General features: G+C 41.7%; 1 protein-coding gene and 1 long non-coding RNA gene across 7 annotated transcripts in view; one reads left to right on the top strand and one right to left on the bottom strand.

The window, feature by feature from the left end:
• Positions 1-7,091, bottom strand: part of USO1 (USO1 vesicle transport factor) — a 76,470-nt gene extending 69,379 nt beyond the window's left edge. For all 4 annotated transcript variants that reach the window (XM_055434822.2, XM_055434824.2, XM_055434823.2 and 1 more), the window contains exon 1: positions 6,887-7,091. In XM_055434822.2, coding sequence (XP_055290797.2) covers positions 6,887-6,952 — 66 coding nt within the window. In that variant the 5' untranslated portion in view covers positions 6,953-7,091. The remainder of the gene's footprint in view (positions 1-6,886) is intronic.
• Positions 7,092-7,248: 157 nt separating this feature from the next.
• The window catches only part of LOC129561945 (uncharacterized), a 36,584-nt gene continuing 28,036 nt past the window's right edge, over positions 7,249-15,796 (top strand). For all 3 annotated transcript variants that reach the window (XR_008687083.2, XR_016037458.1, XR_008687085.2), the window contains exons 1-2: positions 7,249-7,491; positions 7,591-7,710. This is a non-coding gene — a long non-coding RNA (uncharacterized LOC129561945). The remainder of the gene's footprint in view (positions 7,492-7,590; positions 7,711-15,796) is intronic.

The raw sequence follows: 15,796 nt of genomic DNA, 5'->3' as shown, positions 1-15,796 counted from the left end.
CCATTAATAACTGGTAAAGTGGGCATAGTCAGAATTACCACCTCATAACCTATGGCACAGTGGTAAAGAATCTGCCTGCTAATGCAAATGCAGGAGATGTGGGTTCAATCCTTGGATCAGGAAAATACGCTGGAGTAGGAAATAGCAACCCACTTCAGTATTCTTGCCTGGAAAATTCCATGGACAGAGGATCCTAGTGGGCTACAGTCCATGGGATTGTAAGAGTTGGACACAGCATGAAAGCACAGCATAATCTAAATTTGTTTGTTTTGTTTACTAATAGTGCAAATTTGTTTACTAATAGTTTTTTTTACTCAGTGACACACTAAAGAGACCAAAAAAGAAGCACAAGGAAAAGGATGAATAGGGAAGAAAAATTTGAGATGAGGAATATGAAAATAAGAAATCACTGAGAATTAAGAAGGGAAAAAGAGAAGGTACCATAAAACTAGGATGCTGAGGTATGTTTAAAGGACTCTGACATAAAGCAGTTTACAATATTTTTTCACAATTCCTAACAGAAATTCATATTTTCTAGTATTCAGTAACTACTGCGAAAATGAAAGTCAGTAATGCCAATTTAAAAAAATCAAATTCAACCATTCAATCATTTATTCAACTACTTATCAAGCACCTAACACCAACTTTTTTCTTTTCTTTAAAAAAAATTTTTTTTGGCTGTTATGCATATAGGATCTTAGTTCCTCAACCAGGGATGGAATCTGTACCCCCTGCACTGGAAGCGCAGAGTTTTAACTACGAGACTGACAGGGAAATCCCCCAACTTATTTGATATAACTTTGCCTTCATGAGGTTTAAAACATAGTTATAACTTCTTTGGAGAGAACTTCCCTAACTATGACTACAGGACTAAAATAATTCATGCTAATCAACAGTCAATTTGACTTATGTTCTTTTAATGAAACAAAAAGTTACTGGTTTTGATTACAGAAAGAGCCAGAAATTTGTTTTAAATCAAATTCTATCACTGAGAAGATTTTACAAAAAAAAAAAAGCAAGAGCCAGACTTATCTTCAGATGATCTGAACTGTTTCAATCTTAAAGGGGGGTGAGGGTATTATGAAGTCAAACATCAGTCTCTTTTCAGATCAATCCATAAACCTAACACAATCTATTTCCATTACAATTACTAAGTTAGCCAACATAATATACTGCTTCATCTATTCTCCATGCTTTCTTTAAGAAATTACCTGTTTTCCAAAAGTACACACTTTTAAGCAAGGCATCATACTGAAACTTGTCTAACAAATAACATATCACAAATGCTAGCACTTCAAAGTCTAACAGTATGTAAGTTTCAAATTGGAAACTAAAATTATAAATTTTAATTATAAAAATTTGTGACTTTTTATACACAGAAAGTTTATGGCATTTCTGCCTGAGGTATAAAAATATAAGCATGTAGATATAAGGATATCTACAACAGAAAAACCAGACAAAGCAGGATAAATAATAAGAGGTACATGTACAAAAAGAAAGACAAATTTACATAAGAAATTCTTATATTCTCTCCTAAAAGATAATTCAAGTGATTACAATTATAAATCATAAAACATCAAGAATTATTTAGTCTTTTAGGTTACCCAAAGGGCAAGAGTTCATGAATTCTATAAAGCTGACGATAACGAAGGACTTCTATTTTAAATGCAGCATTCCTTTAAAAAATATATCCTCTAGGAACATTTTATCCAATATGTTTCTTGGAACACTAGACCTACATGGTTTCCAGGAGGGGGAAAAAGGACATGATCAATTAGATTGGGCAAACACAACTTATTTTCTAACTCCATCTTGAAAATATTCGAAAATGTAACATACTATTTAATAAACCTTGTACAAATATCAGTTTTTTGTTTTGTTTTTGACCATCACACAGTACATGAATTTAGTAACAAAATCCTTTCAACTACAGCTACTCACATTCTTTGGGACACCCTTTGATATGTAAATTTTAAATGATACAAACACTCTACATAATTAACCTTCAAGAAAGCCATGTAGTTTTCAATAGGCACTATTTTTAAAGAATATGAGACACCTTTGGTTCCCCTGTAGCTCAGTTGGTAAAGACTCTGCCTGCAGTACAGGAGACCCTGGTTTGATTCCTGGGTCGGGAAGATCCCCTGGAGAAGGAAATGGCAACCCACTGCAGTACTCTTGCCTGGAAAATCCCATGGACAGAGGAGCCTGGCGGGCTACAGTCCATGGGATTGCAAGGGTTGGACATGACTTAGCGCCTAAACCAAACCAGTGATCAAAACACAAATCATTATGGCTTTCTCTGACACTGTTATTGTAAGAGAGCTAAGAGAGAAAACACATACCAGTTCCAACATTGACTGAGTTATTAATGTAGAATATGAACCACGAATCCAGATATAGGCGTGTCAGGCTACACATTTTATAGTAATGTGGTATATAATATGCTCGACTAAACCAAAACTATGTCGAAATTTAAGTGCACATTCCTTAATAACAATTTTTATTAAAAGAAACTACAGCTGTGTCCATATAGCCCTTTTGCTTTTCAAGTCAGCTGATCAAAGTCTGATCTAAAAAAAGACACTTTAGCAGTACAGTAATTCTAGATATCTTTTCTAGACCTTTGCAGCTTTCATGTTTTGGGACACAATTTGAGAAGAGAACCCCACCCCTATGATTTATCATCATAAATTGTTAACATTTTTCTTGGAATCTGCAAGAAACTCACCTTAAAAAAAAAAGGTATTAGTTGGAAGGTAGATGGAAAATTAAGCATGCCTGAGCTCTCAAAAGGGCTTCCCAGTTTGAACTAGTAGTAAATAATCTGTCTGCCAATGCAGGAGACTTAAGAGACGAAGGTTCAATTCCTGGGTCAGGAAGATCCCCTGGAGGAGGGCACTGCAACCCACTCTAGTATTCTTGCCTGGAGAATTCCAGGGACAGAGAAGCCTGGTGGGTTACCAGTCCGTTAGGTCACAAGGAGTTGGACAGGACTGAGGTGACATAGCACTTAGCAAGAGCACTCAAACAAATGAGTAGGATATTTACTATAATCAGTATTTATCTGGACCTAGCTAAGTATGCCAAAGCTAAGGAGGCTTTAATCATCAGAAATCAGTTATTGCCTTTCTCTCCGTTCCGTTCCATCGCTCAGTCGTGTCCGACTCTATGCGACCCCGTGGACTGTAGCCTACCAGGCTTCTCCGTCCATGGGATTCTCCAGGCAAGAATACTGGAGTGGGTTACCGTTTCCTTCTCCAGGGGATCTTCCCGACCCAGGGATCGAACCCAGGTCTCCCGTATTGGAGGCAGACGCTTTAACCTCTGAGCCACCAGGGAAGCCTTTCTCTACTGAAGTAAAAAAGAGAAATCAAATTAAAAAGTATTTGACTATATGAAATATGAAAGGTTTAATGTGAATGAAACTCCAGACTTAAAATATTTCAAGCTTTACAGAATTATTGACCATCACATGATATAAACACAAATATTTACTACTTTGTTTCTAGAGAACATCTTAATACCAGTCCAAAGTTACTGTTAACTGAGCATGAAAAGCTAGGTACCATACAATCAATAATACAACTCAAACATTTAGAAGAAATTTGAGTTAAAGACAAGCAGGAAAGCAGTCAAAGCACAGCATATCTGAAAAATCCCTGAAGTAAAAAGTTTGACATAATGAATTTCAATCATTTCAGAACTTTGATTCATATAGTCTTTAAAAAGCATTGTTTTAACACCTAGTAATCTGCAGTTGCTATGATTATAGCTGTGATTTCTTTCATAATACCGTAATAAATGATTTAACAAATATTGAGTACTACTATGGAAAAACAGATTAAAATATATATGAACACTGCACCAAAGATGTTTAAGATGGGGCAGATATAAAGGGTAGAAAGTCTAAGAAATGCACAATCTAGTTAATCTGAAGATTAATCAGAAGAGAAATATTCAGTTCAGTTCAGTTTAGTTCAGTCGCTCAGTCGTGTCCGACTCTCCGCGACCCCATGAATCACAGCAAGCCAGGCCTCCCTATCCATCACCAACTCCCGGAGTTCACTCAAACTCATGCCCACAGAGTCGGTGATGCCATCCAGCCATCTCATTCTCTGTCGTCCCCTTCTCCTCCCGCCCCCAACCTTTCCCAGCATCAGAGTCTTTTCCAGTGAGTCAACTCGTCGCATGAGAGAAATATTATCTGCAGTTTAATGGATGGAAAAATAAGGGGTGCAAATTAGGGAAGGGATCCATGATGGATTTGAAGAAGAGGTAGAACTTAAGACAATGAAAAGAGGCTTTCCACTGGAAAAGATGAGAAAAGCAAAAAAGAAGGGAAACCACAATGGAAATAATATAATTTTGCAGAAATGGACAAAACTACAAAATACTGATAGAGCAGAAGTTAGAAATTCTAAGCTCTGGCAACTAGAATATCCAGGTCACATCAAATCACCACTTAAAAGATCTAATATTATACCAACAGTCTACCGATGGTCTATAAATACTCCTAAATTAGTGTCTTATGACCCTGTATACCAGTTACTCTTCCTGATGGAATGAGATGGTGAAATAAATTTTATTCACACCGAGTAAATAGTGTAACAGTAACTCAGAGTAAACTATTAATTCTCATCAGAAGACACTGGTTTTCCAATTTTGAATATACACGCTCAAGGTTAGGCAAGAACAAAGGCCCCCCACTTCCCTTTCAGTTTATATATACACGATACACAAGTGATTCCAGTTTCACTTTGGAATCATGATATAAAAGCTATGTTGTTCCATTCACTACGGCAAGATCAAAGTGCTCTAGTCTCAGCTCTGCATTACTGTGCAAGTGGCTTCAGTGCTTTGCGCTCAGTCTCCTAACTTGTAAAATGATGGGGTTCCACCTGAATGATCTGCAAAGGGCCTTTCAACTTTAAAATCCTATACTCAATTAGTTGTACACCATATTTTCTTGAGAGGACATTGTGACAAGACTGACTATAACAAAACAAAGAAAATATTCTTTCCCTGAAAACATGTAATAAGGGACTTCCCTGGCAGTTCAGGGGTTACCACCCCAAGCTCCTAAGGCAGGGGATACAGGTTTAGTTTCTGGCGTGGGTACTAAGATCACAAATGTTGCATGGCACAGCCAAAAAAGAAAAAAAAAAGGAGTAATAAAAACTTAGCTTTTATTGAACACATACTAAGTGCTAGGTTCTTTCCATTTTTTATTTCACTTAATCTTCATTACACCTATCAGAGTAGGCATTTTTCTGATTTTACTCATAGGGTATTAGTCATCTCTTGCCTGTTCAATCCAATGAGAGGTGGAAGGCAAGGATTCAAATCAAGTTCTAATAAACCACACTTTAAAACCTGGTGTCTAAAACAAAAATATCAGACGGATAAAATACATGAACAAAAGCTGAAGAGGTGGGCTGTGACCATGGTAACCTGGAGAGAGCATGTGTATGTGTATGTGTGCGCGCAAGTGTGTGTGCATGTGACCGTGTGTGGTATCTCCCGACTTTCAAATGAAGGAAAGCAGATTCACCAGCTTTCAGCTTCTGCTTTAAACAGTTCTAACTCAGATGACGTTAACTTTAATAATTACATAAATTTCCAAAATTCCCAGATAGGTATTAAAATACAAACATCAGGAATAAAGTCTAGGCTTTGATGGAAGGCAAGCTTTGGTTGAATCCTGCAGGGCTCCATTACTAGCAGTGTGACTTAGGACAAGTGACTTCACCTCTCTAAGCCTCAAGTTTTCATTTGTAAAGTGAAGATACTATCACCTATCCTGCAAGGTGGTTGGGGATCTAAGGAGAATGAGAATGTAAACTACAAAGAACACAGCACCCAGCACAAGGTAAGAGCCTGACAAATGAAAGCTATTATTGAACCTTCAAGATCCTAGTAACACAGAACATAGGATCAACATTCATAGACAACCCAGTAGTGTCTACGAATATTAACCACAGTTTACTTTTACAACGTCATACTTTGTCACTTTTTTGTAGACCTAAAATTATCCTCAAACCAATAGTTAAAAAAAGGTCATACACTTATTCCTAACAGACACTAACCAAACTTCGAGATTTACCCTAAACCTAAAATCGAACCAACTTATCAAAAACTGTGTTGAGTAGCACAATTTTTTTAAAGTGACGCTGCAAATCCTGTAACCACGAGTTCAGACTTCTGAATGGGGAGAATAGAAGGAACGCGTGTTCCCAAAGCATTTTGAGCGCGGAAGATCCCCACAACGTCCAAGAGAGTATTTCCCAAATAGTGGGCGAGGCTGAAAAACGAGGTCCGAACTAATAACACCTGGAAGAACGACCTGCCTCCAGTTGAAGGGGCAGGGGCAGGTGGCTTTGTGACCCAAACTATCGTATTATTCTTAGCCACTTGCCCTGGTCAACTGCTGGGTTTTAAACCTTCCTGCAGTCTTCCTCAAAGCCCCATTCCAGACGGCGAGGGAGGTGGACTTGAGGTTAATCACCGCCAGTGAAGACACTGGCGAAACGGGAGGGACAGGCCCGCGGCCCCGAAGGGCGTGGGAGGCAGGTCGGGCCACTTCTGCCCAGGTCGGATGACTTTCCCGGCGGTACCACCGCGGACCACCAAGCGGCCTGCGGAGCTCCGGGGCGCGGCCGCTGTCAGCAGGGCCAAGCCGCCTCGCTGGGGGTTGCGCTGCGGGTGTGAGGGGATAACTCGCGGGTTTCATGAGAGGAAGAGAGGCACGGGGGCAAAAGGGGAGGCGGCATGTAGACTCCCGGCCCACGGTGACGCGCAGGGGGGTGACCTCCGGGCCCCTATGTCCTCCGTCCCGGTTTCTGCCCGGACCCTTCCCAAGTCCCGGACCCGCCGCTCCTCTCACCGTCTCGGCTTCTGTGTGCTGGGGTCCGGCACTCTGACCCCCCATAACCCCGCGGAGGAAATTCATCTTGCCGCTCAGCCACGGGCTCTACCGGCCTTTTCGGGAAAGAAGAGATAACTTCCCCTGTCCTCCGCAGGGCCTGACCCCCAAGCCTGCACTTTGCACTCCCCGGCCGCCACCGCCACAGCCTACTCGGCGGCCGCTCCAGCCCCCTAAGCCCGGAAACAGCGTCCGCCACCAGCTGAGAAGCGCATGCGCGGCGACGTGGCATTACGTGGCGGCTCGAAGGGCGAAGGCAAAGGGGGAAAGCAGGCGAGAGGAGGCTGGTAGCCCGGGTCCTCGCAAGCCCCGCCCACTGCGCAGGCTCCTCCCTCCCCCTCAAGAACACACCTCCCACTCCCGCCTTCGGCTGGTGCCTCCTGCTGGCCCCAACCACCCACGTGGTCCGAGCCCGGCCTTGCCGGCAGGGGACCTTACAGATTGTGTACGCATTTTGGCTTGCAAGGTGTTTAATTGTTGCCGGGCGGGACTTTCAGCAAGCTGTCAAGTCTGGGGTTGTATTTTGTTGAGTCGAAAGTGAAATTTTCCTTCGGCCGACGTGACAGGTAAGGGGTCCCGGCCTCTGGGAGGGTTCATTTGGTTTTGCGGTATAGCAGTACGAGCTTTGTGGCCTTCTCATCCCCACAAATTGCATTTCTTTACAGGGCTTTGTTTGGTGAAAAAAAGGGTACTTGAGCCCCCTCATTCCATTGCCACGGGAGGGCGCATTTCTCAGCTTTTGCTCTTCGAACCTGCTAAAAGGAATTCCTGAATCTAAACACCAGGTACACCGCTATTTTCTAGGGGTGTGAGGAGAAAACCATTCCAACCCTGCATTTGTCTTACTAGAGAAAATACGTTGATCTGCAGTGTCAGTTTGGCAGCAGGGAACATGATGTTTTCTTATTAACGCTCAACTCCTACATTTTCAGCGTGCGTGTGTGCGGGGGCGGTGGGTAGTTAGCATGAAAAATATTCCTTTTTCAAATCGGTATGCCTTGTTTCTTTCGTAATGAGAGTGCCAGATACACATGCTTATGGAGTAATCTTGTCAATGTCTTGAACGTAAAAGTGCAGAGCCTAGTTATAACTGATTAATACACCTCTCCCCTTGGATGCCCCACAGGTCTCAGAGTCCCCGGCCTTCCTTAAAAAAAAAAAAAAATCAGTATGCTTCGTTCATGTGTCCTGCCACACTCATTAGTACCACTAGCCAAATAATTGCCTAAGTTGGAAGGAGGAAGCTGGGAGGAATCTGAAACTCTGGATTTCACCCCCACATGTCCAGTAGTCAAATCCTGTCATGCCTATTTATAGACTATTTCTCAAATAGGTCTCTGCTCTCCATGCTCTCTGCCTCTGACATGGTTTATGTACTCATCATTTTTCACCAAGATTACGGGCAATAGCTTCCTAACTAGTTTGTCAGCATTTAAGCCTTGGGTTTCTTCCAGTCACCCAGGTCCACTCTTGGGTGAGTCTGACAATGACAAAACATCTGTCCACATTAGTCCTCTTCTGAAAATCCTCTGGTTGTCACCCATTCACCACAAAATAAAATCCAAACTCCTTAGCTTGATGTATAGGCCTGTTCTGGCTTTTGCCTGTTTTTTCAGCTCCTGCCTCCCCCACATACTCTGGATATATGCCTGGATATGTCCTTCCCCTCCCTCCGCTTCATCAAGGAAACTCCTGCTAGTTCCTTAAAATTTAACTTTGGTATCTTCAGAAAGCTCTCCCTGAAATCTAGATACATGTGTATATGCTGTTCCTTTGCAGTTGTTGATATGTGGGAAGCTCTCAATAAATGCCTGTTGAGCCAGACAGTTAATGGCAGACTGTGTTATTCATTTTTATATCTCTGTGGCTTAGCATTGTCCCATAAAGGGTGATATTGATAGACACACGAAAACATTAAAGGATATATGAATATAATGATGAGGAGGAAGGTCCTTTTTTCCATCTGTAAGGTGGATTCGCAGATAACACATATCACAAAGGCTATGATGCAGTTTCCTTTGCTAGTGCCAAGGTTTTAAGCTTATGTGAGTTGGAGAACAGTGGGGATCATACTGCCAAAAATATTGTACACTAAGCATTATCCTCTGTTTTAAAACTGGACACTTGACAGTTTGCTTTAGACATTTTCCACCAGGGCATTTCCTTGCAGCCTAAAAAAAGTAACCAATAAATGCTTAGCATTTTTATTACCAAGCAATATCTGCAAAGAACTTCATCTAGTCCTTAAGTCTCACCCCTCCCTGAGCCTCTCCTCATCTCTAGGGGTAAAGCTCTGAGATGGAGTGGGGCTCATAGATGTCTATTACATGTGTTATTTGGTAATGAAAAGCAGCGCCTTCACATTTTAGCAGAATCGTTTTAAGGCACCATCCTTTCCAAAATGCCCTGCTTTGTTTTAAATTTCAGTGAGTATAGCAGATGCTCAAGAACCATTTCTTTTTTTTTTTCCGGTATTAAAATTTAAACTTTATTAATGAAGATAATATGAAACTAAAAGTTCAAAATAGACCCATAGACATAGAAAACAAACTTATGGTTACCAAAGGGGAAAGAGAGGAGGGGTAAATTAGGAGTTTGGGATAAAATATACACACTAATATATATAAACTAGATAATCAACAATGTCATAATACATAGCACAGGGAACTATACTCGATATTTTGTAATAATCTATAATGGAAAAGAACCTGAAAGAGAATATCAGTTCAGTTCAGTTCAGTTCAGTAGCTCAGTCATGTCCGACTCTTTGTGACCCCATGAATCACAGCACGCCAGGCCTCCCTGTCCATCACCAACTCCCAGAGTTCACTCAGACTCATGTCCATAGAGTCGGTAATGCCATCCAGCCATCTCATTCTCTGTCGTCTCCTTCTCCTCCTGCCCCCAATCCTTCCCAGCATCAGAGTCTTTTCCAGCCAGTCAACTCATCATGAGGTGGCCAAAGTATTGGAGTTTCAGCTTTAGCATCAGTCCTTCCAATGAACACCCAGGATTGATCTCCTTTAGAATGGACTGGTTGGATCTCCTTGCAGTCCAAGGGACTCTCAAGAGTCTTCTCCAGCACTACAGTTCAAAAGCATCAATTCTTCGGCGATCAGTTTTCTTCACAGTCCAACTCTCACATCCATACATGACCACTGGAAAAACCATAGCCTTGACTGCTGCTGCTGCTGCTAAGTCACTTCAGTGTTGTGCGACTCTGTGTGACCCCATAGACGGAAGCCCACTAGACAGACCTTTGTTGGCAAAGCAGTGTCTCTGCTTTTTAATATACTGTCTAGGTTGGTCATAACTTTTCTTCCAAGAAGTAAGCGTCTTTTAATTTCATGGCTGCATAATCAGCATCTGCAGTGATTTTGGAGCCCCAAAAAACAAAGTCTGACACTGTTTCCACTGTTTCCCCATCTAGTTCCCATGAAGTGATGGGACCAGATGCCATGATCTTTGTTTCCTGAATGTTGAGCTTCAAGCCAACGTTTTCACTCTCCTCTTTCACTTTCATCAAGAGGCCTTTGAGTTCCTCTTCACTTTCTGCCATAAGGGTGGTGTCATCTGCATATCTGAGGTTATTGATATTTCTCCTGGCAATCTTGATTCCAGCTTGTTCTTCTTCCAGCCCAGCGATCCTCATGATGTACCCTGCATATAAGTTAAATAAGCAGGGTGACAATATACAACCTTGATATACTCCTTTTCCTATTTGGAACCAGTCTGTTGTTCCATGTACAGTTCTAACTGGTGCTTCCTGACCTGCATACAGGTTTCTCAAGAGGCAGGTCAGGTGGTCTGGTATTCCCATCTCTTTCAGAATTTTCCACAGTTTATTGTGATCCACACAGTCAAAGGTGTACAAGTAAACAGTTGAAAATGATGTGCTGACAAGCAGGAACATCTCACTCCTCCAAGTATAAGTATAAGGAGAAAGGTAGCTGGGAAGCATCCTTGAGGGGTGATCCTTAACTGAATCTTAAAGGGAAATTTGTACTTCATCAAGCAGACAAGCCAAAGAATTTCCAGGACCAGCACATATTGAACCAGCACAGATATTGAACAACTCTTCTCAGGAATTAATGAAGCTGAGGTTCTTTGTGTCACAGCACAGAAGGAATTCACCAACTGAACTTGAGTCCTTTTGCCCGCAGCACAAGAAAGCCAATTTACTATCACCAGTTGTGAAGGAAGGCACAGTAATTATCTGAAAGAGCAAATAACACATTTTCTGTTAGTTTCAGTCTTCGAGCAAAGGAGGTTCAAGAAAGGCCAAGGTGGGAAATGCCAAGATACCCTTTCATTGGACGGGCATGGCCTGGCGGCAGGTGGAAGCTGACTGAAAAAGCACAAGGATGGAAGCACGAGTAACATCCAGTAGCTGATGCAGTAGGTCAGTCAGAGTCTGCAAGCTGGAGCCAAGGTGAGTGGCTGACAAACAGAAAGTCGAATCCAGCAGAAGTCCTGAACGCGGATGTGAGGGATCAAGTCGAAAGAAGGGTCTTTTTGACAGCTTCCAGGTTCCTTACTCGGTCAGCTGGGTAGACAGTGGCACATCCACCAGTACCAAAGGAGCAATTCTGTGAGGAAAAATAAGTTCAGTATTGCATAACCGGAGGCTGAGGTGCCTACACAATGTCGGGAAGGCAGATGGAACGGGACCCCAAGAGGCCAGGGGTAGAGTTAGAAGTCACTCCATCTCTCAAAGCAACCAGGCATGAAAGGCGGCAGGTGAGAGAGGGGCCCCGAAGGGTCCCAGGAGACTCCAGACTAGTGGAAGGTTCGACCCGACAGACGTGGAGGCTTCACCGTTGCGCAGCGAACTCCAGAGGCGACAGCCACAGAGCCTCGCGGTCCTTCCGCCCGTTGAGCCTCGTCGCATTTGCCACGGCCAGGCCGTGCGGGCCCCCACCATTTCTTAAATAAAGGAAAAGAAAACATGAAAAAATTGTGACTGCCTGACTTATGCCATTTACTTCTCACTTTTATAAATCTAAATATTCAATGGAAGAATGCCACGAATCATTAAAATACATACAATTCATGGCTCAACTGGTTAAGAATCTGCCTGGGTTTGATCCCTGGGTTGGAAAGATTCCCTGGAGAAGGGAAAGGCTACCCACTCCAGTGCTCTGGCATGGAGAATTCCATGGACTGTATAATCCATGGGGCTGCAAAGAGTCGGACACGACTGAGTGACTTTTGAGATTTCAAAATGTTAACTTGGGTAAAGTGATTTTTCTGAGAAGAGAACAACTAACAAAACTCATTGATTTGAAATTCATTTTTAGATTTGCTTGCTTCTAATCCCCTAGCTCGGTGACTGTCTTCAGTGGCCCACTTTCCTCATCCTTTCTTATTTTCTATAGCAGACTCAACAATAACAGTGAAATATCATTGCACAAGATTGGTTGAGGGTGGTGGTAATGCAGTGGAGTTTTGTCCATACCTGCTACGGAGGATGAGTAGAGGTAATAATTTGTGTTTAAAATGTATCAATTTCATACAGGTTTTTAAAGACTAGTTATTGGAAAAGTCAGGGTTCAAAAATATTGTTGATAACATTTTGGATTAAATTTTATCTATTAACCAAACAACACACAGCAAAATAAATTGATGATGAAGCAGTAATTGACATTCAGGACCAATTAATAATAACAGTATCAAATACACTTGTGCTGTTTCTTTGCTAGACTGTTCAAAGGACTTTACAAGAACTAAATTGCTTAATTCTCCCAACAACCTTATGAAGTGAATAATGTTATTAACCCCATTTTTCCCGTGACAAAACAGGGGCAGAGAGTAACTTGCCTGATGTCATATAGGTAGAAAGTGGCAGAGGTGGAACATAAATTGGTAATCTGACTCCAAAGCCTGTGCTGTTATGTACTACCCTGTCTGACCTCTCTAGACTCAAGACAATAATCATGCACTAAATAGAGAGGTGGTCTACAAGTCCCTGTGTAATCTGGCCTCTCTATTTTCTCCCTGACTTCACTCACTTCCTGCTTTATTCCCTTCACTCCAGCAACACTGGCTTCCTTAGGTTTCTGAAACTTGATTTCCCCTCATGGCCTTTGTGCTTGTCTTTGCTGTGTTTTGGATGCCTGCTCCTCTACCCACATAGAGAAATGCCTCACTCCCTTCAACTTATTTAAGTCTGCTCAGCTGTTAACTTGGGCTTCCCTGGTGGCTCAGATGGTAAAGAATCTACCTGTAATGCAGGAGAGCTGGGTTTGATCCATGGGTAGGGAATTTCCTCTGGAGAAGGGCATGGCAACCCCTCCATTATTCTTGCCTGGAGAACTCCATGGACAGAGGAGCCTGGCGGACTACAGTCTGTGGGGTTGCATAGAGTCAGACACAACTGTGCATAGACGCACACATAAATATTACTTGGGTCTCTCCTGACTGTTCTAAGTTGCCATCTCCCCATACTCCTTCTTCCTCTGCTCTGCTTATGTTCCTCTGTAGTCCTTATCAGTCTTACTTTATTCTTCCATATATATATATATATATATCATTTTTCCATATTTCATCAGATCTAAGATGCCTTCAAGTGTACCTCAGAGAAAGAAAAAAGATTGTTATTGTTATTCATTTGCTAAGTCACGTCCAATTCTTTTCGACCTCATGGTCTATGGCATGCCAGGCTCCTCTGTCCTCCACTGTCTCCCAGAGTTTGCCCAAATTCATGTCCATCGAGTCAGTGATGCTATCTAACCATCTCATCCCACCTCCTTCTCCTTTGCTTTCAATCTTTCCCAGCATCAGGGTCTTTTCCAATAAGTCAGCTCTTCACATCAGGAGCTTCAGCTTCAGCTGTAGTCCTTCCAGTGAATATTCAGGGTTGATTTCTTTAGGATTGACTGGTTTGATCTCCTTGCAGTCCAAGGGACTCTAAAGAATCTTCTCCAGCACCACAGTTCAAAAGCATCAGTTCTTTGGTGCTCAACCTTCTTTATGGACCAACTCTCACATCCATACCTAACTATTAAAAAAAAAAACATAGCTTTGACTGTAAGATGCCACCTATCAAAAAATGCATCCCAATTTTAGGTTTCATAAAATGTGAAGAAATGTTCATCATAGGATTAATGGAATATAGTATTTATTTTACATCTTTATTTTGTTTATTGTATATTTCTCCACTATCACCTGAATGTAAACCCACAGAGGTAGGGATTTTAAACGCGCCCTTTTGTAAATTGCTCTCTCTTCAGTAGCTCTCCCTGGTGGCTCAGATGGTAAGGAATCCGCCTGCAATGTAAGAGACCCGGGTTTGATCCCTGGGTTGAGAAGATCTCCTGGAGAAGGGAATGGCAACCCACTCCAGTATTCTTGCCTGGAGAATTCCAGGGACAGAGGAACCTGGCAGGGTACTTTCATGGGGTCACAAAGAGTCGAGACATGACTGAGCGACTAACACTTTCAGGTTCTGTCTTCAGTGCTTAAATTAAGCACAGTATATGACACATGGTCAGCATTTAGTAGCTCTTTAAGGGATGAAAGAACTCCTCAAATGAGGAAATTCCCACCTTCATCTTGTATGCATGGAAGCAGAAATTCTGAAGTGTTGCTATGTTGCATGGCACCCAGACTTCCTCAACAGAGTCTGAGAAAATTTTCCTCAGAAAATTTGATTAACTAAATTTAGTTTATGAATATTTTGTTTGCTTTCATAATTAACACTTAGTCATATATAAAGATAAATGTCGAAGAAAAGAGTTAAATTTTTGGGATCAGACAGCAGCCCATTGGGAGAACCATTTCAACCTCCCAGTGGCAAGCTCACTTTGGCTTGAAATTTACCACACTAATGCAATTATTGTCATCATGGTTGTCTCCTCCTTCTTTAAGACAGGTAATATATTCACGCGGTTAAAATATAAGTGAAAAAAGTGTACTTAGCAAAAAGTTTCCCTACTACTCCTTGGCCACCCAGGCAAATATAAACAATTCTTGTTTATCCTTCCAGATACACATATATGTATACGTACTCTCTTTTAATAACACAAATGAGTGTAGCACATTGTATAAACTGTTCTGCACCTTACATTTCCTGTTTAACAATTCTTGGAAATTGTTGCATACAAGAAGTATTCTTTATCCTTTCTTATTGTGTTCTGTGAAATGCTTTTAAAATATTTTTTGAAGCCCTAGGAATTCCTTGGAAGAGGGGGTGTGCAAGAAAGAGGGTTCTGGGGCCCCATCCTGCTCCATTTGATGGATTTCATTTGTTTATACTTCCTGTGTTATTTGGAAGAAAAGGGGCTAAAATGTTGGATAGCCACCTCTCTTAAGAGATGTGAAACGTGACCAAGGCAAGGACCTGAATGGTCAAGTAGTTTCACATGCTCTAGAGTCCAGGATGCAAATTCCTGCTCTACCTGTTTTGAGAAGGATAATAATATCCTCCTCATGTGGTTGTTAGAATTTTATTACATAATAGCTTTAATGTGCTTAGTACTTTAGTGCATGAAACAGAGTAAATACTCAACAAAGGTCAGAGTGGAGACCTAGGTATCTTTGGTGCATATCGTCAATTTCTTAACAACTGGGCATTTAAAGATATTACCCTAAAATAGTAAGTACTCACTTAAAACTATTGGCTCATGTTACAGAAAAGTCCGTTACTTCAGACATGACTTGCCCTGGGGAACATCCAGATAATCTCTCAAGGATCTGGACTTTGATTATTTTATCCGGACTCTGCTCTTTATGTTGGTTTCTTTCTCTGACTCTGTGCAAGGGCAAGTTTGCTGTCAGTTCCTGCAGTCCTGTAACTTCCCAGAACCAAGATTATAGAGGAAGACTCCTTACCTCTCTCCTTAGAATCCCAGCCAAAGTCCTCTTATTACT

The sequence above is a fragment of the Moschus berezovskii genome, chromosome 5, assembly GCF_049115385.1.
Source record: "Moschus berezovskii isolate FMDL1 chromosome 5, NW_MosBer_1.0, whole genome shotgun sequence".
NCBI lineage: Eukaryota > Metazoa > Chordata > Mammalia > Artiodactyla > Moschidae > Moschus > Moschus berezovskii.
The sequence above is the reverse complement of the archived record's forward strand: the minus strand, read 5'-3'. Positions and strand labels throughout refer to the sequence as shown.